A 24,876-nucleotide genomic window follows, 5' to 3' on the forward strand; every position below is an offset into this window, starting at 1 on the left:
TTGGCAATGACAAAATCATTTCTTTGTCATTTTTGAAGTGTTCAAGGTAAACAGTGCTTTTTCGGCAAAATAAATAATTTCTTTGTCATGATTGAAGAGGTTTTTTTTCTGTCTTTCATTTTCTTTGCACTTCTTGAATACTATGAAGTTTTTCTTTTGAAGCACTTTATCCATTTAAAAGATAAAGCTCAGGTTTGATGTCTCAATCTAGCATGGTCAGCTTTGTGGTTGTAGCTCACCCAGCTGCATTGGATCATCGATGGCTGGTATATTCTGACCCCTTGGGGTAGATTACTGAGCCTAAAAATGATAATCTGACCTCGGCAGTACACCACTTCTGCCCGAAAAGCCTAAGACGTTGTTAGTCTATTCTGGCACGTCTTCCTGAAGTAAAATGAAAACAAAAGGCAGGATTACGCTTCCACCTTTGGGACGTTTTATTAAAAATGTCGTCGGCTTTAGTCCTCCTCTTCCTCCTCTTCGTCTTGGTTGATCTGGAAGTAGCGCAACTCGTAGCTCTCCTTGGTGTTGGCCACCACACGCAACCAGTCCCGCAGGTTGTTCTTCTTCAGGTACTTCTTGGTCAGATACTTGAGGTACCTAGTAGGTGCACCCCCAAATAGGAGATATTGTGACACAACAGCAATAAATTAGGGAGGGGGGGGCACATTTTGACTTGCATTTATACATTCCAGAGCCAGGTTTAGTTGCAGTTTGGGGAAGGGCATAAAAACAAAACGTTGTTGTGTGTCGCCCTCTAGCGGAAAAAGAACGCACTGTACAGCAAAAGACGTCATGAGAATTGAGACAATAACAATCCTCATTGAATTTGACTCACTTCCAGACTTTCTTTTGGAGATTGTAAAGCTGTCAAGAACACAATCATCATTTCAGATTTCAGCAGGCACAACTGTCATAAATGGAGTAATCACGTTCGACACCAAAAAGGTGTCGATGACATTTCTTGTTTGTAGAGAAACACGCACATACCTCTTAGAAAAGGGAACTTCAGAGTTGACGGCAATTTTACTCTTGCTCCTCTCGATGGACACCACGCCGCCGCCAAGGCTTCCCGCTTTGCCGTTGACTTTGATGCGCTCGTGCAAGAATCGCTCCTGTTGAGGGAAGGATGACAGCAAATGGTGGGACAGTTGATGTGAGGCATGATCATCGGTAACTACACACTTCACCTAGCAAAATCAGAGGATGGGGTGGGTGTGCATGATGGACCGACTTGTTTACATCCAGCAGACTAATTGCGTCATTTCTTCTTTATCACTTTCCTATTGAATCACTTTGGCGCCTAGACCTCAGACAGTGACCTGGAGTAGCTCCTGTTACAGCTGTTTGGCAAGAACATATTTTGAGGTCAACTCACAAAGTTGGCAGCATCCATGATGCCATCCTCCACCGGATGCGTGCAGTCCAACGTGAACTTTAAGACCTGCTTCTTCCTCTTGCCACCGGTCTTTTTGACCATCACATGCTTCTTCTAATGAAACACAATATGCAGCCAGTTACGTACACAAAATACAGCTGAAGAAGACATGCATAAGTTGTTTCGTTAAAAATCATCACGCTACGCAACACATAGGCTGACTGGGTGCAGCTGTTGCTAAGCTAACGTTAGCAATAACATTTTGGACAACCTCCGCGAAACGAAAACGCCGAGTAGTGACAAAACTACCCCGATTGGCAGGCGAGACATTCGGCTATATTGTCATACTCTTCCGGTGAGGAAACATGTGAGCATTGAGTTATCGCGTGCGGGTAGTTTGGTCGCCCAAGTACTCACAATCGGCGCCATGGCTGACACGTTCAGCGAAAAGGAAGTAGGGGGCGCTGCGCACGACGTGTCATACCTGCCTGCGATAGCCAGCTCGCATCGATGACTCGGTGATCGATTCAGTCAACAACAATAATAATAATAATAATAATAATAATAATAATAATGATAATGATAATGATAATAATAATAATAATAATAATAATAATAATAATAATAATAATAATAATAATAATAATAATAATAATAATAATAATGAAATAACACATTTGTTATCTGAGGGCTTGTGAATAAATAAATTTGACATGACTTAATAGTGTGTGTGTGTGTGTGTGTGTTATTGTTAATACTGTATTGTCATTCATCTTTGTGAAGACACTGATCATGTTAATGATTCATCACAATGTTTCACAAATCTCGACTAGTGTTCATGTTTTTAAATGATTTTTTAACACTTCTAGAAAATATCATTGCCGAGCTATTTTTAGAACACCCCTGTGGGTTACTTCTGTGATTATGTGATCCTTGCGTGGTGGTGACCCCATGGTGACCCCTTATACATTGCCATATACATTGTGGGAATAGTATTGACAATCCAACACCAAAGTCATATTTTTCTATTAGACATGGCCTTGTTCTCCATAAATATCTGGCAAATTCACAAATGCTGAATATGCAGTTCACCGCCAATTGCTTTTTTATACCAGGAGAAATTGCGTTGGCCGAATGGACGTTCCACTGTTTAGCTTTTACGATGTCATTTTCACACCTTCATCGGCACCCCACGTGCACTTGGACTGAGTCCTCGTCACTTGTATGCCCCTTCCCTGTTGCACTTTGGTGGCGCGAGGGTGTCAGCAAGGGGTGGTGGCATGAGGTGTGTGCCGTCAGCTGCCTGGCAGAGGCGGCCCGAGGGCCTACTATTGAAGCATTGTTGTCATTCCTGTTGAGGGGGGCAGTGGGGGGGCAGGCCGATAGCGCCACTGAAAGGTAAGACAGCGGCTGGCCTTTGCGCTCGCTGGACACTTTGGCTTTGTTCCGTCTGAGCTGGTTTGTTTTGTTTCGTCCGTGGATTTTCTCGCGCTGAAAGCACTGATCCCATGTCAAGGTAAGAGCGCAGCCCCTGTTGTTTATTTTAATCGCTGTGGGAGTTATTTGATTCCCGCTACACTAGCAGCAAGCTAGCTGCGACTGTATGAAACATGTTTCTAGGCTTTTGAAGGAGATTGCAATTCCTTTTCTAAAGCGCTTAACCGAATTTGTTACGGCCCGGTGAGACGAGAGGCAGGGGACACCCTGGCCTGCTCGCCAGTCACTTGCAGGGCTGTGAACCACCACATTTTATACATATTTATATAATATTTATATTACATTTTATATATCTATTTATATTCGCATCAGTTTGTCATTAGCTGTGCTTAGCTTTGACGTGAGTAGTTCAGCTGTAGCTTGAAAGTGGCTCTGGTGTTTCACCTAGGCCAGCTTCTAAGTCATGGATGGAGATACCTGATGTGGGGCAGTTAATATGTAAATTAGCCAAATTGTGACATCAGGTTTGCCAACATTACAAAGGGAGGAACGTAGCTGTGATTCAATTATAAATCTGACATGGAACGCACCCGATAAGGGAAGGGAAGAAAAACTCACTGACTCATTGTGGGTCCCCATCACAGATGGCCGGAGGGATTGTCAGCAATTTGGACAACCTGTGCAACGTGGACTGCGCCAATGTGCACCCCCTGGTGTGCCACCTTTGCCACCAGCAGTATCAGTCGCCGTGTCTGCTGGATTGCTACCACATCTTCTGCGCCCGATGTTTGCTGGGCCGGACCAACGACAGTCGACTCAGCTGCCCCCTCTGCGGGTAAGAGATCCAAGCGTAACTCAGGAGTCCAAATCACCATTATCATAACAAGATGATTTTAAAAATGATTTATTCCACAAATATTTGCCCACTGGAGATGTAATGGCTAATCAAAAATGCTATCTAAGCTTTTCCCAACCAAGTGTGGAGAGTCTCCGTTCCCAAATCCACACACAATTCACAACTGACTTTTTATATACTTTTACAATAACTACTGTGTCATTTAAGATAAAATTGTAGATTACAAATCAACTTAAATAGATGATTATTCTCATCAAAATTGACCCAAAGCGTACTACACTTGCATGGATCATGAACAATACTTCCTTGAAGTCTAATGAATTAAGTGTTAACAGCCAGATGTCAAAGGTCAAGGGCTGATTGTTGACTTACAGCATGATGACACAAATGATGCAATTTGAGCCGAGCGCAGCATCCCCACGCTCGCCCCCGTCCGCTGGGATTCACGTATTGGTTGTGCTGTATTTGGACCATTGGGGGAAAATTCTGCGGCTTTTGGTGAGTGTCGGCTCTACGTTTCCGTTGGCCCGCGCTCAGTCAGGCCTGAGTAGCCAGAACAGCTGCCGGGCTCGGGGAGTCGGTGTGTGTGTGTGTGTGGGGGGGGGGGTCGTCCCAGTCTCAGATTTAGCTCTACGAGTCACACTGCAAAAACAAAGTGTAGCGGCATTTGGCAACATAGCCAGCAGCTTACAGCAAATCAAACGCGGTCACATGATAGCAATGCATTTCATTCCGATGAAATGGTACAGTAACCTTCAGGCCGGCCGGGGTCACGCCGTGTGAGGCAAAGTCTTGAGCGTGATCATGAGTTTACCGTTAATATCAAAGTAAAAGTTATGGTCTTCTGGTCAACTTTACACTTCTTTAGAATCAGGATTAATATTGTTTGTAGACTCGCATTGATTGCGCACCACCGCAAACTATAATAATCAGGTATGTCAATCAAATGTTCATATGTTCTATAATCAATTTGGATTGATACGGGAATACAAAGATGAGCCATCGTCAAATGTTGATAACATCATGACACCTTTATTTGAAAAGCATTTTGGACTTCAATGTCAACACATTATCTTTGAAACATGATACATTCGTTTCAGTGGGGTATGCAGCCTCAAACGGTCCCCAAAATTATCAGCAGGGCATCCAAATAAAATTTGACACAATTACTAAAGTGCCCAGTTGAGTTTTTCCACTTTGAATGCTTTTCTGACAAATGATGCTGGCAAATCTAAAACAAGACAGAATCCTTGAGTGCCCTTAAAATATTTCTTCCTGGCCAATGAATAATGATCATGGAAAGCTGGTCCGAGTATTTCATCGATATATTATTTGCTAGAACTTGAAAGTTGTCAACGAGTGGCCTTGCTTTGTCTCAATAGTAACTAAGCAGAGCGCCCTATCAAATGGAACTGAGATTATCCTGCTATCATGCTCGCCTCAAAAACGTGATGTCATAAAACACAAACATGAGATTGGAGGTAAATCTGAGATTTAAGGTTTTGGGGGCGGCGCTGTCTTTTCTCCAGTGTCATCCTGGTAGCCTTCCGTCTTCATGTCGTTCAGCCCGAGCTCTTCATTCTGCTCGTACGTGCGCTCATACGTCTCCCTCGTCATCTCCGGGTCGGCCTCGGGCGCGTACACGTTCTCCAGGTAGCTGTTGCCGGATGGGTCGTCCAGGATCAGGTGGGCCTTCATCTGCCCTGCGATGATGCTGTCGATCTTGTCGCCAAACTCCTTCAGCTTCTGTGCGCGGCCAGAGTCGCCGCTGTCCCCGCACACGAAGGGGTTCTTGGCCACCACCAGGTCCTTGACGTCCGTCAAGAGGCCCTCCACCGTGGTGAATTTGCCACACAGCGCCGCCATGCCCAGCTCAAAGTCCAGCTCGGGGATGGAGACCGAGCAGGTCTCTGACTTGAGCAGGTCCCGCGTCATATCGGACGCGGTGGTGATGTTCAGGATGATCCTGGTGCCCTTTTCCTCTGTGGCGCCGCCCGACTTGACCTCATTGGTGCGGTGGCCACAGGCGTCGCAGTTGGTGGCCATGATGATGGCCTCCTTGAAGTGGGGGATCTGAACCAGCTTCATGTTGGTGGAGGCCGGCGCGTTGCACTCGGGGCAGTTTGTGTTGAAGACCAGCACCTCGCTCCGCATCGAGTCCAGGTCGTCACCGGGCGGGGGCTCATCGTCCGGCTCGTCATCGGCCCGCAGGCCCAGCTGCTTCTCCTGCTGCACACTGCGCCGGAACGATGATACCGTCAGGGCCTCATCCTTGAGCGGGGCGAACGGGTTCTCCACAAAACTGTTGCCTGACGGATCCTCGATCACCACAGTGAACGGCTCCTCTACATCTTTTAACTTCTTCAGCTTCTGGATGAATGTGTGGATTTTGTCAGCCACTTCGGGGTCTGCCTCCTGCCTGGCCGCTTGGTCTTGCTCTAGTCCGGCCACGGCTCGGTCCAGAATGCCCTCCACGGTGCTTAATGCACCTTTCTGTGAAAACGGAGGAATCTCGAAATCCAGTTCGGGTATCCTGGTCGTCGCACTGTCCATTTTGACCACCTCGCGGTTTAAATCGCTTTTACTTGTGACTTTGAGAGTGTAGCACACGCCCTGCTCCTGAATGCGCCCCGCGGACTGGATTTCGGTGTTAGACCAACTGCAATTGTCGCAACTGAACGAGCTGACGATGATTTCTTTAAAGAAGGGGATTTTGGTGAGGAGCAAACGAGTGGTCCCATTCAGGTAGCAGTTCATGCACAAGCTCTCGATCTCGGTGGGCTGCCAGTCTTCATCGTCGGCGCTCAGGTCTTTGAAGACGCTCCCACCTCGAACGTGCTCTTGGGCAATGACAGACATCTCGTTGTGTCGATGAAAATCTTTCTCGCTGGCTTATATGGTTGAAATGTCGTTTGACGCTGAGCCGGAGGACAGTTCTAGAAAGCACACCGTCAACACACGCGAGCTTGACGTTTGCACGGCTTCTTCCGCATTTTCTTCTTCGGCGTGAGCGACTTGTGAAGCCTCTGCTGCCTCCTCAGATTTTTCCGAGTACTGCAACTGATATGTATTTACTTTTTTCCACTGTTGGTTGTTACTTATTAAGTGCTTTAGAAATTCAAAATTGAGTTACTCTTGGCACTGAATTCAACTTTCAACTGTATAGGAATCAGATGATTTGATTACTTTTAGACGTTTTTTCACTTTTTGCAGATATCTATCCATCATAAAGGGGAACAACAGCCTCCCGCCAGAAGACCGTCTGCTCAAATTCCTGGTGGACAACAACGCAGACGCTGATGAGATTGTACAGTGTGCCAACTGCGACCAGGAGAGCAACAAAAAGGTTCAAAGTGACAACAAAAAAGTATATTTTTGTGTCACAAGTTCTGATTGTGATCTTTCCAACATTGCTTTGTGTTCAGGACACAGGCATGATGTTCTACTGCAACACCTGTAACCAGCCCCTGTGCTGCGCCTGCAGGGATCTGACACACAAGGCCCGAATGTTTGCCCACCACGACATTGTTACGTTGTCCAAGCGCAGCAAAGCCAAGCACAGGAAATGTGGTGAGTGACACTTGGGAAAACTCGCCCATGATGTCGAGTCTGGCAGTGGTGGGACGTCAAGGCCAACAAGGCCTTCTCCGCTGACCCAACTATCAGAAGCACTGACCTAGATTTACAACCTCAATTGGAATATTTATTCCATAAAATATGCAGTCTTTCCCATGAGTGCTTCAACAGTCATTTGGAACTTTTGAGTTAAACTCAGTGAATATGTATGTGTTGCCAGTTCTGCACGAGGAACCCTACATCCTCTTCTCCACCGAGAACAAGTCCATGCTCTGCATTAAGTGTTTCAGAGATATGCAAGTGTGAGTGAACACGCCGCACAAAACCGATTTGATGACGCAATACTGTCCTCATTCTGACATCATCTGACATCACCTTCCCTCGGTGTGTGTGTGTGTGCCATAGGGAGAGTCGCACTCACTGCATTGACATTGAGACGGCCTACATGCAAGGATGTGAAATGTTGGACCAGGCCGTGCTGGTAAGAGAGGTGGCATTGAGAGCTGTGCTCAGGTGGCAAAAGTAATCACACTTGAGTATAAGTAAAAATGACTCCATACTCGATACTCATAAAGTGTGCCGATACTATCTCAACAGACATGGGCTTCATCTCGCCAAGAATCCATTTGAATGAATTTGTTAGTGCCCCATCTGGACTTGCGTGTAATAATTTAAAAGCCTCTACTTGCAGGTGGTGAAGGAGCTGCAGACGTCCACCCGAGAGGCCATCTTCCTGCTGAGGTCCATGATAGGCGAAGTGTGTCTGAACGTGGAGGAGGAGGAAAGCGCCATCTGCTCTCTCTTCAACAGTCTGCAGGTAATCGAGTGAGTCCATCTCAAGTGCAACCAAAACACATTTTTGCAAATGTGGATTCATCTAGAAATGCGAGGCGGTTAATGGCCCCTTTAGCAATGTGGACAATGCAATGAATGGACTGTAATTTTAATCTCGTGCGCCAAAGAAAAATGTCACGCTGCGACCACTGGAGGTCGCTGTTGAGCTAATTGTGAGACAACCGAGACTAATGACCATTGTTAGAGCGCAGTACACTGAATATTTTCACACTTGTGAGAATGTGTTGAGCCTTCCGAGCAGTGTATGCTTTTGTGTTTTGCAGGAAAAACTGGCTGAGAGGAAGAAGATTCTGCTGAAGACTGCACAGAGGTACAACAGACTCAAAATAAAACTACCGTAAACTGATAAGAGTTGAATTAAAATGTATTCCTTATACAAGTGAAAGATAACTGATGGGCGTCCATTTGCAACAAAACATCACATTGTTGAACAAAACCTTTTCCACCATTTCGGGTTGCGAGGAAAATGATTCGTTTGCGCCCTGCGGATGTTTTGTGCCATTGGCTGGAAGCGGTCCAGCTCAACCGACGGCTGGCCGGTCGCTTCCTGGAAGGCCGATCCAGGCTATTTGGGTTGCGATTTACGTGCCGGGCCTGAGTGCAAGTTACAGGAGAGCACTGACAGATTAACTTCCACGTCCACAATTGCGCCCCATCATAGTGCTGTCATTAAAAAAATTATTCGATTAATCGTTCCAGCTTTAGAATCAATTCCATCCTGATTTGAGAGTCGTGAATGACCACTATCAAACGATTTCTGTCGATGGAATATTGCGAGGGCTGAACACCCAAGACACCCAAATGAAATCACTAATGTATAGCAATATGTTTGCAGCCAACACGAGGAGAAGGAGAAAGCCCTCAAAGAGCAGCTCTCACACCTCACCTCACTGCTGCCAACACTCCAGGTAGTCAACACACACACCAAGAGTAATCTCATCTTGAAGCCTCCCATTTAAAAACTTCAAACTCTTCATTTGTGATTGCAGGTTCATCTGGTCACATGCTCAGCCTTTCTAAGCTCAGCCAACATGTTTGAGTTTCTGGACATGGGTTACGTGAGTGATTTCCACAAATTACCAATGAGTAGTCTTCACGTGGGCCCATTCAATCTGCTGGATGAAGATGTTTTTTTGCTCCTCAGCAACTGATGGAGCGACTGAAGCGGATCGTCAAGCTTCCCCACCGCCTCAGACCGGTGCAGAGCAGCAAAGTCAGTGCAAAGTCCAGCGATGTCTGATGCAAACATTTTGCTTTGAAATCTTCCCACCGTAACGGCATAGCGTCCACCTTCCCATCAGATCAACACCGACTACCGCAGCGAGTTTGCCCGCTGTCTGGAGCCGCTGCTCCTGATTGGCCAGCGCCGTGCCCCTTCGGTGGCCGGCTCTTCCAGCGTGGCCACGAGGTGAGGTCATTTCCGACATTGCCTTTTCCGCATCGATTGTTCCGGGAAATCCGACGAGGCGGCGGGAACATTTGGCACTTTGCGAGGCATCCCGACTCGCAATCCCCCAAAAGGTTTGCAATTACAAAGGCTGAGTGACGACTGGCGCTTTGCTAACACAGTCACTCCGATGCTTTTGGTTTGTCGACAGCGTCTTGCTAATTACAGTGCGAAAAGTCCTTCGATTTTCCACTGAAGTGAGTACAAAGACACCCGAACTGTAGATACTCAAGTAAAGAGAGGTGAAAAATTAATTCAAGGACACAGCAACCAAGTATTTCTACTTTGGCACTCTCGCAAGAAAGAAAGGATTGAAAACAAATAAGTCTTCCTTCAACTTTGTGTCCTTCTCCACGTGTAATTCCATCACGACGCTCACCATTCAACACGCTGAGAGGCCCGGGGATCGGCCGCGACTATTTTTATCGTAATTTCACAGAACCCTCTGGAATTAATCTGCGAGTTGGCACGTCTCAGCAGCTTTGTTCCAGGCCGTTTGATGTCACTGGGCGGGCGAGGCATTTATTAAGAGCTGGGCGCGGTGCGGCGCGTCCGGGAGTCTGGCTCGGTGTGTTTAGCGCAGCTTTTCGTCTTCGAGCATCCGTGACGACTGATCGATAAATCGGCGTGAGTTGCCGCTGTGCATGTTTGTCGCTCTGCGCTCTTGACCTTTGAATGCCGGAATGCCTGTTGAGCGTGACTACTCCTTGATGATGTTTAGATGCAATTCAAAACGTTGTTTTCCGTGCAAGGCATCCTCAGAAATTCCTCGAAAAGATCATCGATTTGATTTTAAGTTTAACCTGGGTCATCAGTACCAAGTTACCGCCAAAATCAAACTGTATCTGTAAATTGTTTGATTTTAAGGGTCGTTCCACCAAATTGGTGCCATTGACCGGGTGCCTCATTTTCCCGTACTGGTGCTCACGTGTTGCTGTGAAATGGCCGAGCGTGCCAAAAGAAAGCAGCAGTGATCGATATTTTCCCCACCTCACCTCACCTCAGGCTGCAGTCGCCTCTCTCCATGTCTCTCAGTGAGATGCCGCTCGGCTCCGTGTTCGGCAGGAGGCCCACGTCTCACCGCAACATCTGCACCAAGGTGCTGCTGGCCGAGGGGCGCGAGACGCCCTTCACCAAGCACTGCAACAACTACGAGAACTCCTACAGGGTGAGCGCCTTAGCCACCATCAACCGTGACAGATCTAAAATGCCCCTCCGTGCCTGCAGACGCTTCAGAGCGAGATTCAGAGCCTGAAGGACCAGGTCCAGGAGCTGCACCGAGATCTGACCAAGCACCACTCCATCATCAACACGGAGCAAATGGGCGAGATAATGGACCGCTCGCTGCACATCGACAGCCAGATTTCGTCCCAATACACCACAGTGGAGACCATGAGGGCCATGTTTGAAGAGGTTGTCTTCATCTTTTCCAGCTTTTCACTTTGACATGCTTGTCACAGTTTTCCTTTCACAGATTTGGGACGAGACCTTTCAGAGGGTCACCAACGAGCAGGAGATCTACGAAGGTTTGTCTCGCTTGACTGACTTTTTCTCCACACAAGAATTTATGTCGGTAATTATAGTTAAAATTTGTTCCGTTTGGACTTTTGCAGCCCAGCTTCACGACCTGATGCAGCTGAAGCAGGAGAACTCCTACTTGACCACCATCGCCAGGCAGATCAGCCCCTACATCCTCTCCATCGCCAAGGTCAAAGAGCGACTGGAACCCAGGTGGGGGATTAAGCTTCACGTATCTTCCACAATGTTTACCTTCCATCCATCAAAAATATTGATTTCTTTAGGCATGAACTGATTTTCTCTTCATCCTCTGCGAATTAAATGTCAACAATTAGATGAGTTGGCATCATGTGCAAAAAAAGAGTAGAACACCCCTGACTTAAATTATCATTCCGTATCCAAAAACAAGATATTCTCCAGTGTCGCACGTCACGAACATTTATTTTCGTCAATATTTTGTAGGCTGCAGGAGCCCATAGAATGCCGCGATGACCGCACTGAAACCATGTTGAAGATTTACGAAGATTGCACAACAATGGCAACAGAGAGTCAAGACAGGTAAAACCCAAGTCCATTCTGCACAGCTCCAGAATGAAGCTTGGGGGCCCAACAAAAGCTAATGTGCAGCCTCACCGAGCAAATCTTCTTGTCAACAGTGACAAGCAGACACGCGTCCCAGAACAGGACAGGAGCAACCGCCCGCTCATGCTCAAGTGACACCACCTCGTACCAAACCTGGAGTACGTGACAATCCCCGAGCAGCAAGGCTGGGAGGGGAGGGGTGGGGTTGGGGTCTGTCAGCGGGTGAGAAAACTTTGCGTGTCGGCGCTAAGTGGCCATGTCAGGGCCGCACTTCATTGTCGCTCTCCTCAATGTCAGATAACATAAATTGACAGAGATGAAGGAGCTCTGCAAACATAATAAACTTAACATGCAGAGAACACTAGGAACACACAAATCATAATTAAATGAGACAACTCACAGGGGTAAATCTGACGATGCAATACAACCTACACGTAAGGTTCCGGAGAAGACATGACCAGGTAACACGTACTGGAAAGAGTGACGCAACAGGATGTCATCAACCATAACTAGTAGCTTAGTGCCCTCTAGTGGCCGAAGGAAGAGATGTCGCTCCGCTCAGAAGGGGCCAAGTGTTAATGACTTAATATCAACCCTGTGGAATGTCACAAGGCCAACTTTGAAGTTAAAATTGTTTCCCCATGAAAATGATTCCGATAGAATCAAAGCGTAGGAGATCGTCAAAGTATGACCTCTGGGATTGATGACACCAAAATAAAACTTGCTGTGGGTTTTGGGGTACAGCTTCTTGAGACTTTATGGCTGGTTTACTCAATTTTTATTTTGCTGAGTCGAACTAGTCTTGTGTCTCATAGCTTTACTTCATGCATTTCATAATTTTGTCAAAGGCGCACAAACTGCTTGTGGATAATAATAATAAAGTCGTGACTAATGGGAGGAAAAAACTTATTTACATTTCATGAAGTTGGGAAAATATCGAGTCGTTGTTTCGCCCGAGGGAAGCGCCGAGAAGGTCCGAGGTGCACGTTCATTAAAAATACATTTGTGACAGGCCGGTAACAAACGACCGCGTTCGCGCGTCGCCTCCCCGAGGTCGTTCATCACGCCGACCCGACAGTCCACCAACTTGCTTTTCATTATTCTCCCGCTCGGAAGGTTATTTCACGCCACGGGAAAGTTTATTTTTGGCGCTCCGTTTTAGAGTTTCGGGGGCAAGTGAGAAGCCACATTGCATGTTTTCAGCCCCTAATTGAGCATTAAAGATGGAGAAGGAAGATAAAGAGAAAGTTTAATCATCTTCACGAAGGGGAATTTAGGTCAGCAAGGAAAGTGAAGAATACAATTACAGCAAAAACAAAAACCCACACATATAATTATATAATGAGCAGCCCTTTATTTTTTTAAATCACGCTAACAAGCCCTCAAGTGACTGAAATAGTTTCAGATAGTAGTTGCTCAAGTCGTCAAGTAGTTCAACGTTTAAGGAAAACAAGAAAAATCACGTTAGCGCATTAATATATATATATATATATTTTTTTTTTTTGGTAACTTAAGGACAAATATATCGATTTTTTAAGATGTATTTTATTTATTTGTTCCCTATAATTTCATATTGTGATGAATATGATTTAGGGTTAGTGTGTAGCGTGTTTTCCCCCCAAACGTTGTGGACATTATGGTCATGGAAAATTCAATGTTTCTATTTATTATGATGTGAGGCTTGCTTATGCTTGTATCAAAATAAAACACAAACGGTGGCATAAAATATGTGTGCTGTTTAAAACGTGATATCGTAACTTAATGAGGTCTTTCCTTCTTTTGCTGAACACTCCACGCAAACATCTCAGGGGAGAATGGCGGCCGGCGTTAACAAATTGACTCGCTGTTCCGGGATCGCGCATCAATTAGCCACGAGCGCGCGCTCGCCCTTGACTCAGAGGAGTCACGGGTGCGAGCTTGCTCTTATTAATCAACAACTCATTTTTGCTAACCTTCCCCCACCTCTACATTCATGTCCTTCATCTCCCCAATGGATCTTGAGGGTACAAAAATATCATGCTTAAAAAAATAAATAATAATAAGTGTATGTATGTGCCTAACAAACTGACTGCAGACTGTACGATTAAGTCCCACATACGAGCGCCACGGCAAATTACAAAACTTTATTTAAAATAAAAATGCAATGAACAATATTGATGTGAAAACACTTAGAAAATAATAAGAGCAACAACCTGAATCATAGCAGATAAGTGGTGCGAGCGTGCAGGCGTCAGTAGGCCCGAGCCGGCTTGACGTCCTGTGCCTGGTTGAAGGGGTTGGCGGTGCTGGTGGACGCGTCTTGTTGGGGGTCGATGGATTGGTACGCTTCTCTGTTTCGGCTCATGGAAGGGAAACCTACAAGGTTGGGGGGGGGGGGGGGGGGGTAAATACACACCCATCGTGACAAGACAATGAAGGCACACTGTCACAGACTTGCACTCTTTTGTTGTTCTTTGCAATCATCACTTATCACATTTATTGTAACGTGCAAAGCGGGACATGCCTTCAATCAGTAACTTTTCAGAGATGAATGGAAATGCATTTTATCTGTTCAAAGCTTCTTTTTAAAAAACAACAACAAGCGTTTTTAAAGTGAATATAGCATTCAATAAAATGTTACTTTATAAAAGTAATTGACTGATGAGATAATAGTCCATCTAAATGTTGTTTTGCATCATTTGTTAAGCGGACTTTAAACAGAAAGGTGTAATTGTCTTTTTTATGTGTTTCGTTTAGCAGCGAACTTCAACTAGGGTTGGCAATAAATATCTCCAAGACTATTTTTTCAGTTCCTCTTCAAACCAAAATGTTGGCCGCATGACGACTCGTATCTTAAAACAAACTTAAGTCAGGTTACTTGTATTTAAAAGCACCAATGTATTATGATTACTATGCAAATATTCACACATGTAGGGCATCTGGAGATTGGAGGCATGAATAATACATGATGAGAACACACACACACGCACACACACACTTATAAATACACAAACAAACGACAGAGAGAAACTAAAAAGTGTCCTTTTTGTCCTTCCCTGTTCATGAGCTCACTTCCTGTGCAGAGGGGAATGGAAGGGAGATGATTGGCAGAGAGAGTGAGGGGGGGTTGGGATGGGGGGTGTCAATAGCGGCGGCCGATAAATGCACTGTCAGCACTGTCCGTCGTGCAGCGACTGTCCACTGAGGTCTCTAAGTCTGAGAGGTCAAAGGTAAAGGGGAGTAGGGAGGGAGGAGGAGACAAATGAGGACGTGAGAACATTCCCAGACGAGACACACACGGGGAGAATGTGGCATGCGAGGAAAGAAGGTTGGAGAATCTTCCACATGAAACCATTCACGTCCACACAAATATTTTTGTTCATTTTGAAATGTGCTTTTTTTTAAAATGCAAACAAAATGGGTGTTTTTGGGTGTTGCTTTTCCAAGACAACATTTTCTGTATTTGTGTGTAGTATAAACCTGATGTCACATTTGAAGTGTTGTTAAGATGAAGTCGGCTGATTGCGAGGCCATTAAAGCGCTTTGGCCTGCGGGGAACTCCTAAATGCTCCTGGATGCGGCGGGGCGCCAATTAAAAGGCACATCAGTCGTCGCGCAGCTAATAAGCATCTCAAGTCTGCCGGCTGGCGTCGGTGTAGAACATCAATATGCGGTTCAATCAGCCACATAAAGACAAAATATTCAGCTGGGCAAAAACTTGGCCTGCTTTTCCAACTTTGCTTTGTGAGAGTGGAAAACCGCTTAGCTTTGAATGTGTCCGTTGAAAGAGGACAATGCTAAGCCCTCCCACAACACTAAACCTAATACTGCCAACAACTCATCTTGACACCACTAAATTGAAAAAAAAATATCTGACAAAGCCTCAAGCCAAATGCACTTGTTTTGTTTCCGAAGATGGATTCGCCTTTATCGATCGCTGCGGGATGAAAACAATTTCCGAGCCTGCAATGATAGTTTCACGCTGTGTCTCCACAGTGGCAAAGTGGCTTCACGTGGTTTCATGCCATTTACAGTCTTGTGACTGTAAATGATCAAGTCTGACAGCGTGACAATAGCGCAGCCATCTCAAAGGCCTTCACTCGCTCCCAAGTCCACCAAGAACTCACCAAAGTTGACGTTGTAATCGCCCCCTCGCTCGCGGTACATCTGGTAGACGAAGAAGCAGGAAGCGGGCTTGAGCAGCAAGCTCAGGATGGCCATGCCGGCGCTGAAGCGAAACACGTCTCGTCCCTTTTCCGACGCCAGCTCACTCAGCGAGTAGTAGATGCCAAAGTGGATGATATCCGTCAGGATGGTCATCGTCATCCCGATCAGAAACTTGCACATGACAAAAAGAGAGAGAACGTACAACTGAGTTACAACCTCATCACCTCAACTTTGAAACCAAAGAGGCCACATGTTGGTTTGGGCATTTTGAAGGATCACGCTCACCATCAGCACGGCGTCGATGGAGTCCCTGTGAGCGATGGCCCACACACCCACGGCCAGCACGCTGAAGTTGCCCCAGGCGAACGAGGTGGGCAGCCACGCCATGCAACCCCTGGCCACGCACACAAACACACACACACTTGAACACTCACACAGCATAGACCAATATCGTGTGCGTGTGTGTGTTTGGTGACCTATGGCGGGTCGACAAGGGGAGAAATTCCTCAAGTTTGTGAAGAAAAGCGTGTTCACTCACCAGACTGTAAGCAGCCAGTGCACCAGAACGATGGCCTGACAGGCAAAGAAATTGCAATTAGCAATAAAAAAAATAAAAATAAATAACTATTTTTAAAAGAATATATAAAAAATAAATGCCCAACTGTAATGATACTGACCTGCACAAAACAACAGGAGGATTTTTAAGAAATCACAGAGACTCCAAAGTAAAACAATTAAAAACATTTAGTGTTTCAATATTATTAGCCTGATTGAAATATGATCCAAATTAATTTGATTGCCGCAAAGATTCACTTTTGGGCCCCCAAGCCGTCGTTTGTAAACCCTACCCAGCAGTGACGTAGTGAGGTGCCATCAACAACCTTTCATTTGTCTTCTCGTCACGCCCATTTGAATCCCTTTTAATTCATTCGAAACACACACTAGCAAAACTTATGCTTTTTTTTTTTTAAATTATTATTTGTTAGGTGTGCTGAAGTTCTAAAAGGCGCCACGGGATTAGAAAACAAGAATTGAAAAAGCAGACTCACCTTTAGATTGATGGCAGGAATTTCCATAACAGGCAGCAGGGCTCAAAGCTACTTGAGAGCTTGGAAATAAAGAACGGCACAGCGCACAAACTTTGTCTTTTTCTTTGTCAGCCTCGGCTTGCAAACACAAACCATGTGACGGCACCCTGACTACTTCCCATGTGACACACGCACACTCTCGCAACAGCCTTCCGCCAACTCACCCCCACCCACTCAGCAAACATAACTCTTTTCCCTGCTTTGATGAAAATAGAAATATTATTATATTTTTATTTATTATTTATATTTTATTATTATAAAATATTATTATTTTGACATATTTTCTGTACGCCAGTTAAAAAAAAAAAGATAAAATGTGACCTGAAACATTTTATGGCTTGTTTAAATTTACATTGTTTCCTAGAAGAAAAATGTTGGAATTAGTTCATTATACGTGATAAATAAATGAATTTTTTTTTTTAAATTAAATAAATAAATAAATAAATAAATAACATTTTGACCACTGCTCATTTGTTACACAACAAATAGTTTAATCTTGGACGCGACCAAGGTTGTAGAAGCACAAGACACAAAATAAATAAATAAGCAATATTTTAAGAGCGGATCAGTAAAATTGATGCAATGATGCGAGTTCAACTTCATATATACAAATGCTATTTGTTATTAGCAATCACCTTGCAGATGATATTCAGGTTGGGTTGGGTTACACTTGGGTTAAGGTTGGGGGGTTAGGGTTATGGGTTTGACGTTCCCTTGTGCTTGCAAATGTCTGCCCGTTTACATCCACTCGTCGCCCGTGTCCGAGTGGTCGCAGTCGGCGTCTTCCTCGAGTGCGTCGCGGCGTCCTCTTCCTCCTCAGACGGTGATGAAGCCCCCTCGGTCACTACTGACCGACTCGGGCACCACGCAGCGGCCACGCCTTCTCGTCACGCGTCGCTTGCGGTGGAATTTAGCATAGCAACGGAAGCCTGTGAGGTCAGAGAGAGAAATATTGAAGGAAAAGGAGTGTACAGGATGTTGGCGTCCAATCAGTTTGGGTATAGCCAGTCCAGCTCCATCCTCACCTTCCTCACACATGCAGTCGTCGTAGCACTTGTTGTTCAAGCCTCGGTTGTGAGCTTGGCACTCGTGCTGGCGCAAGTCGCAACATGAACCTTCAGCGGGCAAAGAAAACCTTTGAAATGACCAGCAAAGATCGACGGGTGGAAAATTGCCGTCGGATGGCGACTGACCGGGTAGACAGTCCAGATGGTGGTCACACGGTTCGATGTCATCAGAGGCCGCCGTGGCGTTTCCGCTGCTGACGTTTTTACTCCGGCTTTTGTCTGGGGAGGGAGATGACTACAAAATGAGACCGTTTCGTCGAAACCTTCGAGAAAATGAATTCAGAATTTGAACAAATGGAAAGCCTGTGCCAAGATTTTGCAGCCGGACCTTTCTTCTTGGAGGACGGCCACGCGTCCACCGGCTTCATGTCCTCGTAGTCGGTCCAGTCGAAGAGTGCCATGTCCAGGGTGGGCATCACCTCGCCTTGTCCCTTCTCCCGTCCGAACTGGTGGCAGTAGCACCGATCGAACGTCAATGTTGATCAGATTTTTCGACGGCTTGTTTTGGGTCACCTGGAGATCGGTGGAGGCCGGGGGTAGCGTCGGAGGATCTCCGTTGGTCACCGTGGCGACCATGGAGGATCCGGAGCCGAAGGTCACGGAGCTTAAGGAGACACCGTCGCCCAGAGGGGCCGAAAAAGAGGAGGACGAAGGTGGGTCCAGTAAGACGCCCGGCTGGGGCTCCGCAAACAAGCCTGCAAAACGGAAACCACTGATGTACTTCGCGAGGTCCAAATATTTGGAGAAATCGTCTTTTGACAGAGTGAAAGCTGCCACATGAGCATAACATTGTGCACTCACGCACCTTGTCCATGACGTCCCCTGTCCCTTCTCCCCCCTTGTTTCCGGAGCTGCGATTGTTGGGCGTGTCCTCTTCCCTTACGCGTACCCATCAATCGGTTCTCTCTCAGGCCGGCTCGGCCCGGCCCCGTTTCCACCCGCACCGGACGCAGACCCTCCAAGCCCATGCCGTCCTCCTCTGACCGGCTCGGGTGACGCGGCGTCCCGCCACGGCCCTTCCGCAAGTTGCCGTAGCCCGGTGCGGCCCGCAGAGAGTGCCGTGAGCGTCCTCCGGAGTTGCGCCTTCTCTTGCCGCGAGGGACGCCGGAAGGATCGGCGGTGAGGGAAAAAGACACCAGCGCCAGAAGAAGGGCCAGCGTCAGGAACGAGGAGGGCGCCATCGTCTCTCGAGCGCAATGGCGCCACCTGACGAGAGGAGAAAACAGCGGTCATGGTTAATATTGCGCAAAGATGGATGTGTCGCTTTCTGTAGACGAAAAAGGCAGGATCGAAGAGGAATTGATATTCAATCATCTTCAGCAAAAACTCAGCTCCTCTGAAAATCCTCCTGCTCTTCGGTTAGCAAATCAATACAGATGTGCTTCCGAAACATGATCTTTTTTTCTTTCCTGACATTGTAGTCACAAAACCCGGCTCTCCGTTTGTAAGTGAAGAGGCAATCCATCTTGCCATTGTAGGATGGCCTGGCACTTTGGAAGATAAGAAGAAAAAAAACAACTCTCAGCCGTTGACGGCAGAGAACACAAAGTCCCAGCCGTTATCCGTGGGCTGGTCCTCCGGGATTTCGTCTCACATTTATCTCGAGTGGACGCGGGGTCACACGCTCGTGCTTCCTCCCACAAATAAGCGACTTGTGGGCGAAACGACACAAAACGGTCCGTTCCGCAGCTCGCCAGGTTTTCATTACGCGAGTCAACACTTCAGTGAGGTGTGACGGAAGCCGAATGGGACGGAGAATGTCTGCATTGCTTTGTCCCGAGGGGAAACGACGGGCGCACTCGATTGTCCCTTTAATCTGCAGCGCTTTTTATTTGGCCTTTTAACGGAAAGCGTTTACTCGGTGGCCTCGGCAACAACGAGCAGGATCCAAGAAAAAAGGAGGCTGAGAAGAATCTTGTTGAAAATGTAACTATAGCCTCATTAGCATCAGTGTCTATTTTCCAAAAATACTATTTTATTCAACTAAGATCACATTTCTCCTTGAACCATATGTAATATGCATCATAAAAATTGGATCTTTTTTTAATATTTTCATGAATATGCAAATGAATGAATAGTTGGCATGCAAGTGCACTGAATGTAAAATTCTGGGAATTTCTTCTGCATAATAATGTGTGTAGTAAAGCTCAAAAGACAAATGGCGCTGCGGACAATCAATGCGGTGCGAGTATTGATCGACTGATGATGGTGTGTGTGTGTTGATTACGCATCCAGTAGGAAATCTTTAGCAAGGACTTATCAGTTGCTTGGCAGCTTGTGTGTGTGCAGTGAGGGATGTGGAGAGCAAAGCATGTTGGGGGATGCTCAAAGTGCAAGTGGACGTCAGGTAATCAAGACGATGAGGTGACACCTTTTTGGTCTTGGGACTTTTTTAAGCTACGTGAAACCGGCTTGGGGAGCTTTTTTTCTTTTTTTAATCTTCCTCGGATGAGCTTAAATAATGTGGTGACTATTTCCGTCAGCGAATTCGAGGCTGCCGTTTGCACTATTTTAAAATATGGTAAATGAGATTTATAATGACAGGTAACCTCCACTCCTGCTATTTTATGAACACAGGTAACATTCATGAATTTGCTGAAGTGGACCACATTGAGGGTTTTCATCCATATTTGAAATGGAATCCACTTGAATCGAAATGAAGCAAAGATGCATTTATGTCTGGTGGCTTTCCAGCAGCGCGTCTCGCGGGTGGCTAGCAGCAGGTTGAGCATCTGTTACGGCGATGCCGGGCCAAGGCGCTGATGTGGAACTGATGACTTTCACTTTCACACAAGCTTATCCATCAGCGTAACAGTCACTCATCTCCCCCCCTCCCCAGAGACCTCTTTTGGATTCCCAACACAGATGTCATAAAAACCCCCAGTTAGGCATCTAAACCTCTTTATGAGCCAGGTGGAAAGTGTGCACGGCCTATTCCCAACATATGAAAGCTTGAAAATTGAGTTATAGATCAACCAGGCGACAGCGTGGAGATCATACATACTTCTATTTGCTTAAGAGTGCAACCATTTCCTCCTCTAGGGTGACGAGCGTCATATTGGGAGGCGTATTCGTGTGAAGTGATGGCTAATCTTGCAAGAAATTGCAAAAGACGCTCACTTCAGGTGGGGGGGAGGAAGTGCCATAAAATCATATAGATGCACAAGAGGACAAGATGAGAAGGCGTGACGGCTGGGGGAAAAAAAAGGAAGAAAACAAAACGCCTGCTGTGATGGAAAACCTCCAGCAGCCATCTGCTGCTCCTCTTCGGATCTCTCTTAGCAACCAAAAGGATGCAGCAGACAAAAGGATGCAGAAGCAAAGAGCAGAGACCCTCCCCCGATCCGGGGGGGCCACGGCTGCGCTGGTGATTGCCGGTGTACAAAAGCAGGAGGTGTAATTAGTGATCGAGGGGCCTTCACATCCATGCGCTGCCCCGGCATAACTTTTATTTTCACCACAACATGAAATGTCTTAAAGTCCTTGGTGAATCTACCGCCTACTGGCTGTGAGTGTAATTGCATCCCAAAATATACTTGAGTATAACTGGACAACATCACAACCCCGCGAATAGTCGGACCCTCCGTTTCAAGGTGTGTAATCCGTTATTGATGCTAACATCTATCCTGGCTGACTTGGAATCAAAAGCAGGAATGGATGCTCGCTCACTAACGGCAACAATTTTCAACCTCACACACGTCAAAGACAATTTAGTGTTGTCCATGAACCACCATACTCATTTTGGGCATGATACTTATTTCAGAAGCGCATCCAACTTACGTAGCGTGTCTTGAGAAGAACTTAGTGTTCTCAACAAACGTAATGTAACCAATCTTATTTAGGTAAAGACCAAGACAATTTCAAAACACTAAACTACCAAGGTCCAAAAAATGAAACATGAGAAGGTTCAAATGCTGTACAACAAGGAACCAAAAACACACAATGACAAGTAACAGCTAAAACAACGCACAAACAGAGACTGAGTAAAAGCAGCCCACTAAATACAAGCAGAGTGACGAAACAACGAGGCACACCTTGGGCATGACACGAGTGGCTGGAGGTGAGCCAACAAGTGTGCATTTGTAAACCTTGAAGACATTTTTTAGTGTTCAACCAATGCTCTTCAGTAATATTGGAACACAAATTTGCCTCACACCGTCACACTCACAACGGCGCAGAGCAATTTTCTTAACGCTGCTTATTTTAGCAGCCATTAACTGCGTATTGGCTGTTAAAATGGTTAGCGAAGAAAAGAAGGGAAAAAAAAGAGGATGGCTTCATCGGGGTGGAACTCAAAGAAAACCGAATAGATGAGGAGCTTTGCACAGGCTCCCCATGGGGCCCTTATCGAGCGTTTAGCAGGGCCTCACGTGCACGCACGCACAGCAGGGGCACCCACCCCCCCCCAGCCTCCCCACCAAGGCGAGTTCCAATGCACCAGCGACATCGGCGGCTCCCCGCCGAGCCAAAAGCGGCAAGTAGACAAAAGGATGGAGCTAGAGGAGGAAGAAATATGAAGAGGAGGAAAGCAAAGGCTGCCTTTTTAAAAATGGAACGTGTGTGTGGAAGTTTTTTTCCTCCTCTCCCAAAGCAGTAACAAACTTTGCGCTTCGTTGCCTGTGAAATTTGGACACTTGTTCAACACGGCTGCAGCAATCATCCCCAAGTGAGGCGTGAAAAAACTCATTGCAGCTTCTCAGGTTTGAGGTTGAAGGCCAAGCCAAAAGGTACGCAGAGGTAATCCATCGCATTCTGGCGCTTCACTATTCATGAATTCACTTTTTTTTTTCCCCCTGTGGGAACTCGCCCCGGCTATTCACCGCAAATCACCTTCGGAAAGAACGAGATGCTGGCAAACCATGTTGAAATAGGAATCGGTGTCAAGGAAGTATCATGAAGATTTCCACGGGAAGACTAATATGAAATCTCTATACCACAATTATTTGTTCTTTATTTCTTGTTTCTGTACTCGTATTGATTTATTTGGTGTAGTATTTCCATATGTTCTGTCCACCCGCTAATTTACATCTGAATGGAATCTGATACAATCCCTCTTGAAGATTTTTTTTTTTTTTTTACAATATGAAAATTGGTATCTTTTGGTTGAAAAAGTCTCTGAAGTTTATTTTCAGTGGATGAAGTTAATATGCATTGTTAAACAGGTGACTAATATTCTAATTACAATGGACATATTGAACTACCTCCCCTACCTCAAGAAAATCGGGTTGGGTGGGGATTCACTGCATATTCATCCATTTTCCGACACCCCCCTCCCATTTTTTATATGCTTGTATATATTTTCTGGAGGAGGTTTTTTTTCTCGTGGAAAGGCCTTATTGAGGTTCATCAAGATTCTTTGAGGTTAAGAAAAAACCCAAAAAGAATCGTTTTTCCCCCCCAATGCGTTTATCAATTACTATACACAGATTATTAACTTGACGGCCCAGACAGTATCCCCAGTGAATAGCGGGGGTCCACTCTTCTATGATATGCTGTGATTTGATAGACGTCAAAATTAGATTATTTCTACTTTGAAGTTCAACTCATCAGTCTGGGATACGAGGACAATCTGATAACTCCGAACTTTATGCGGGATGAACTAACTCTGCACGACAGACAGGAAAACAAATAAGCATACAGATAGCTTGTCTTAATTGTGTCCAAAATCTCTCTACTGGAATATTGAGATATTTAACAACACATAAAAACGTAAAGAGCGTCTCACCTGCGTTTGTTGTTCGGATCAGCTGTGTGGTGGGTGGTGACGTCGTTGCAAGCAACCTTTGTTGCAATCGTGATGCTGCTGCTGTCGTTGGTGGTTGGGCTCCGCCGGATAGAATCGACACGGCTGCGGCTTCTTCTGTGCAAGACAAGTCACACGGCGAGAGTTGCTGGCGGCTTCGTGCGCGAGCGCGCGCCCGGGAGCGCGTCCACGCCCGTGAAGGAGGAGGGGCTAGGCCAGTATTGACTTTTTGTTTCTTGATTGCAATCTGGGTGTCGCGATTGGGGATGAGATAGAAAATGACGTCACGTTGAAGACATACTCCAAATATATCCCAAGTGAAAGATTTCAAATGATGAGCAACAGTTTTCTCTATCTCGCAAAGGATGCTGAGATGACAGCATCACACGAATGTCCAGAGGAGAGCGCCTCCTAGTGGATGCTGGGACATCCCAGTAGATGGCTACATGGTGAATACAGAGAGATGACACTGACTTTAACATCTGGAGGGAAATGCTTGGCATTTCCAAAATAGGCCTAAGCAATGTCTGGCTAAAACAAATTGTTGTTCGTATTATTCAGATTGGCTAATTTGCTTTAAGCGCTTAAAGAAGAGTGTAATATGCCAAGGCTGCAGTGGACAGATAACAAGTGCAACTTGTAATGCTGGAAGAAATGTGTCGCTCTCTGCGTCAAGTGTTGCAATGCGTGTGTGCGTGTCTGCACACAAGAATGTTCATTGTCAAGTATTTTTTATAAACCCATAGGCCGCTTACTGGTTTTAATAAGCCATCAATCGGATTGGGGAATCCATTTTCACTTGAAATTCGTTTGCACGTCAAGTCGTGCAGCTCATCTCTTTTGAAAACATGAAGCCACGACCAAATATTTGTACAAATCTGTGAAAGGTAGATCATTTGTCAAATAATAATCCTGCTTTGGTGTGAGCGGAGAAACAACAAATACATTTTCACCAAGACTTGGACCACTGGATTGTAAATCAATTACTCAGTAGCCAACATCATTTTTCATTACATATATATTATTAAGTGTAAAACATATGTCATAGTAAACATGTTAACATTCAAAACACACATACTCACCAACTTGTGATGGGAAATCTTGGTTGAAAATGGCAGTGCCTGTGTCTGGCAGAATTTGTCTATGTGTGTGGAGCGAGATGAAGAGCAGGGAAGACCCCCTG

At 45.8% G+C, this 24,876-nt stretch overlaps 5 protein-coding genes across 9 annotated transcripts; 1 reads left to right on the plus strand and 4 right to left on the minus strand.

Annotated features, from left to right (window-relative positions):
• Window positions 1–413: 413 nt before the first annotated feature.
• Window positions 414–1,885, minus strand: LOC148391209 (large ribosomal subunit protein eL22-like). The gene is made up of 4 exons (XM_088389571.1): window positions 1,796–1,885; window positions 1,379–1,492; window positions 991–1,115; window positions 414–600 (listed from the first exon to the last, which is right to left on the minus strand). The coding sequence occupies exons 1-4, from the start codon at window positions 1,805–1,807 to the stop codon at window positions 459–461; spliced, it is 393 nt and encodes a 130-aa protein (XP_088245697.1). The 5' UTR covers window positions 1,808–1,885; the 3' UTR covers window positions 414–458.
• A 784-nt stretch (window positions 1,886–2,669) lies between these two features.
• On the plus strand, window positions 2,670–13,380 carry LOC148391210 (RING finger protein 207-like). Of its 3 annotated transcripts, none has more exons than XM_088390166.1 (18): window positions 2,670–2,776; window positions 3,460–3,650; window positions 6,885–7,017; window positions 7,097–7,241; window positions 7,468–7,549; window positions 7,653–7,728; window positions 7,939–8,064; window positions 8,366–8,412; window positions 8,938–9,010; window positions 9,092–9,160; window positions 9,247–9,315; window positions 9,404–9,510; window positions 10,555–10,717; window positions 10,777–10,962; window positions 11,024–11,075; window positions 11,163–11,280; window positions 11,530–11,625; window positions 11,724–13,379. In XM_088390166.1, the coding sequence occupies exons 2-18, from the start codon at window positions 3,460–3,462 to the stop codon at window positions 11,782–11,784; spliced, it is 1,794 nt and encodes a 597-aa protein (XP_088246292.1). In that variant the 5' UTR covers window positions 2,670–2,776; the 3' UTR covers window positions 11,785–13,379. The 3 variants fall into 3 exon arrangements, with proteins under 3 accessions (XP_088246292.1, XP_088246293.1, XP_088246291.1); XM_088390167.1 differs by having other exon boundaries at window positions 2,756–2,894; window positions 10,585–10,717; window positions 11,724–13,380; XM_088390165.1 differs by having other exon boundaries at window positions 2,756–2,894.
• Window positions 4,682–6,691, minus strand: zpr1 (ZPR1 zinc finger). Its single transcript, XM_088390169.1, has one exon. The coding sequence runs from the start codon at window positions 6,528–6,530 to the stop codon at window positions 5,166–5,168; it is 1,365 nt and encodes a 454-aa protein (XP_088246295.1). The 5' UTR covers window positions 6,531–6,691; the 3' UTR covers window positions 4,682–5,165.
• Window positions 13,381–13,757: 377 nt separating the features above from the next.
• On the minus strand, window positions 13,758–17,004 carry agtrap (angiotensin II receptor associated protein). 2 transcript variants are annotated; one of them, XM_088390170.1, is made up of 5 exons: window positions 16,845–17,004; window positions 16,334–16,368; window positions 16,081–16,189; window positions 15,756–15,966; window positions 13,758–14,004 (listed from the first exon to the last, which is right to left on the minus strand). In XM_088390170.1, the coding sequence occupies exons 1-5, from the start codon at window positions 16,869–16,871 to the stop codon at window positions 13,880–13,882; spliced, it is 507 nt and encodes a 168-aa protein (XP_088246296.1). In that variant the 5' UTR covers window positions 16,872–17,004; the 3' UTR covers window positions 13,758–13,879. The 2 variants fall into 2 exon arrangements, with proteins under 2 accessions (XP_088246296.1, XP_088246297.1); XM_088390171.1 differs by lacking the exon at window positions 13,758–14,004 and adding an exon at window positions 14,219–14,844.
• A 349-nt stretch (window positions 17,005–17,353) lies between these two features.
• On the minus strand, window positions 17,354–23,927 carry draxina (dorsal inhibitory axon guidance protein a). Of its 2 annotated transcripts, none has more exons than XM_088389950.1 (7): window positions 23,676–23,927; window positions 18,760–19,156; window positions 18,464–18,646; window positions 18,279–18,396; window positions 18,077–18,169; window positions 17,909–17,998; window positions 17,354–17,812 (listed from the first exon to the last, which is right to left on the minus strand). In XM_088389950.1, the coding sequence occupies exons 2-7, from the start codon at window positions 19,129–19,131 to the stop codon at window positions 17,700–17,702; spliced, it is 969 nt and encodes a 322-aa protein (XP_088246076.1). In that variant the 5' UTR covers window positions 19,132–19,156; window positions 23,676–23,927; the 3' UTR covers window positions 17,354–17,699. The 2 variants fall into 2 exon arrangements, with proteins under 2 accessions (XP_088246076.1, XP_088246075.1); XM_088389949.1 differs by having other exon boundaries at window positions 18,464–18,645; window positions 18,756–19,156; window positions 23,676–23,907.
• Window positions 23,928–24,876: the final 949 nt, after the last annotated feature.

This window comes from Syngnathus floridae, chromosome 11 (assembly GCF_059516105.1).
Source record: "Syngnathus floridae isolate MCC-2025c chromosome 11, RoL_Sflo_1.0, whole genome shotgun sequence".
Classification (NCBI taxonomy): domain Eukaryota; kingdom Metazoa; phylum Chordata; class Actinopteri; order Syngnathiformes; family Syngnathidae; genus Syngnathus; species Syngnathus floridae.

What these genes read in the sequence shown, in the direction of transcription:
- LOC148391209 (XM_088389571.1), bottom strand. An exon ending in TCATGGATGCTGCCAACTTT is followed by an intron (nt 1,116 to 1,378) that starts GTGAGTTGACCT and finishes TTCCCTCAACAG; the next exon opens with GAGCGATTCTTGCACGAGCG. An exon ending in GAAGTTCCCTTTTCTAAGAG is followed by an intron (nt 601 to 990) that starts GTATGTGCGTGT and finishes TGCACCTACTAG; the next exon opens with GTACCTCAAGTATCTGACCA.
- LOC148391210 (XM_088390166.1), top strand. Translation starts at nt 3,460, where the DNA reads ATGGCCGGAGGGATTGTCAGCAATTTGGACAACCTGTGCAACGTGGAC. An exon ending in CTGCTGAAGACTGCACAGAG is followed by an intron (nt 8,413 to 8,937) that starts GTACAACAGACT and finishes ATATGTTTGCAG; the next exon opens with CCAACACGAGGAGAAGGAGA. An exon ending in TCTTCCAGCGTGGCCACGAG is followed by an intron (nt 9,511 to 10,554) that starts GTGAGGTCATTT and finishes ACCTCACCTCAG; the next exon opens with GCTGCAGTCGCCTCTCTCCA.
- zpr1 (XM_088390169.1), bottom strand. Translation starts at nt 6,530, where the DNA reads ATGTCTGTCATTGCCCAAGAGCACGTTCGAGGTGGGAGCGTCTTCAAA.
- agtrap (XM_088390170.1), bottom strand. Translation starts at nt 16,871, where the DNA reads ATGGAAATTCCTGCCATCAATCTAAAG. An exon ending in CACTGGCTGCTTACAGTCTG is followed by an intron (nt 16,190 to 16,333) that starts GTGAGTGAACAC and finishes GTGCGTGGCCAG; the next exon opens with GGGTTGCATGGCGTGGCTGC. An exon ending in CCATCGACGCCGTGCTGATG is followed by an intron (nt 15,967 to 16,080) that starts GTGAGCGTGATC and finishes GTCATGTGCAAG; the next exon opens with TTTCTGATCGGGATGACGAT.
- draxina (XM_088389949.1), bottom strand. Translation starts at nt 19,131, where the DNA reads ATGGCGCCCTCCTCGTTCCTGACGCTGGCCCTTCTTCTGGCGCTGGTG. An exon ending in CGGCCTCCACCGATCTCCAG is followed by an intron (nt 18,397 to 18,463) that starts GTGACCCAAAAC and finishes TACTGCCACCAG; the next exon opens with TTCGGACGGGAGAAGGGACA. An exon ending in CCATCTGGACTGTCTACCCG is followed by an intron (nt 17,999 to 18,076) that starts GTCAGTCGCCAT and finishes TGCCCGCTGAAG; the next exon opens with GTTCATGTTGCGACTTGCGC.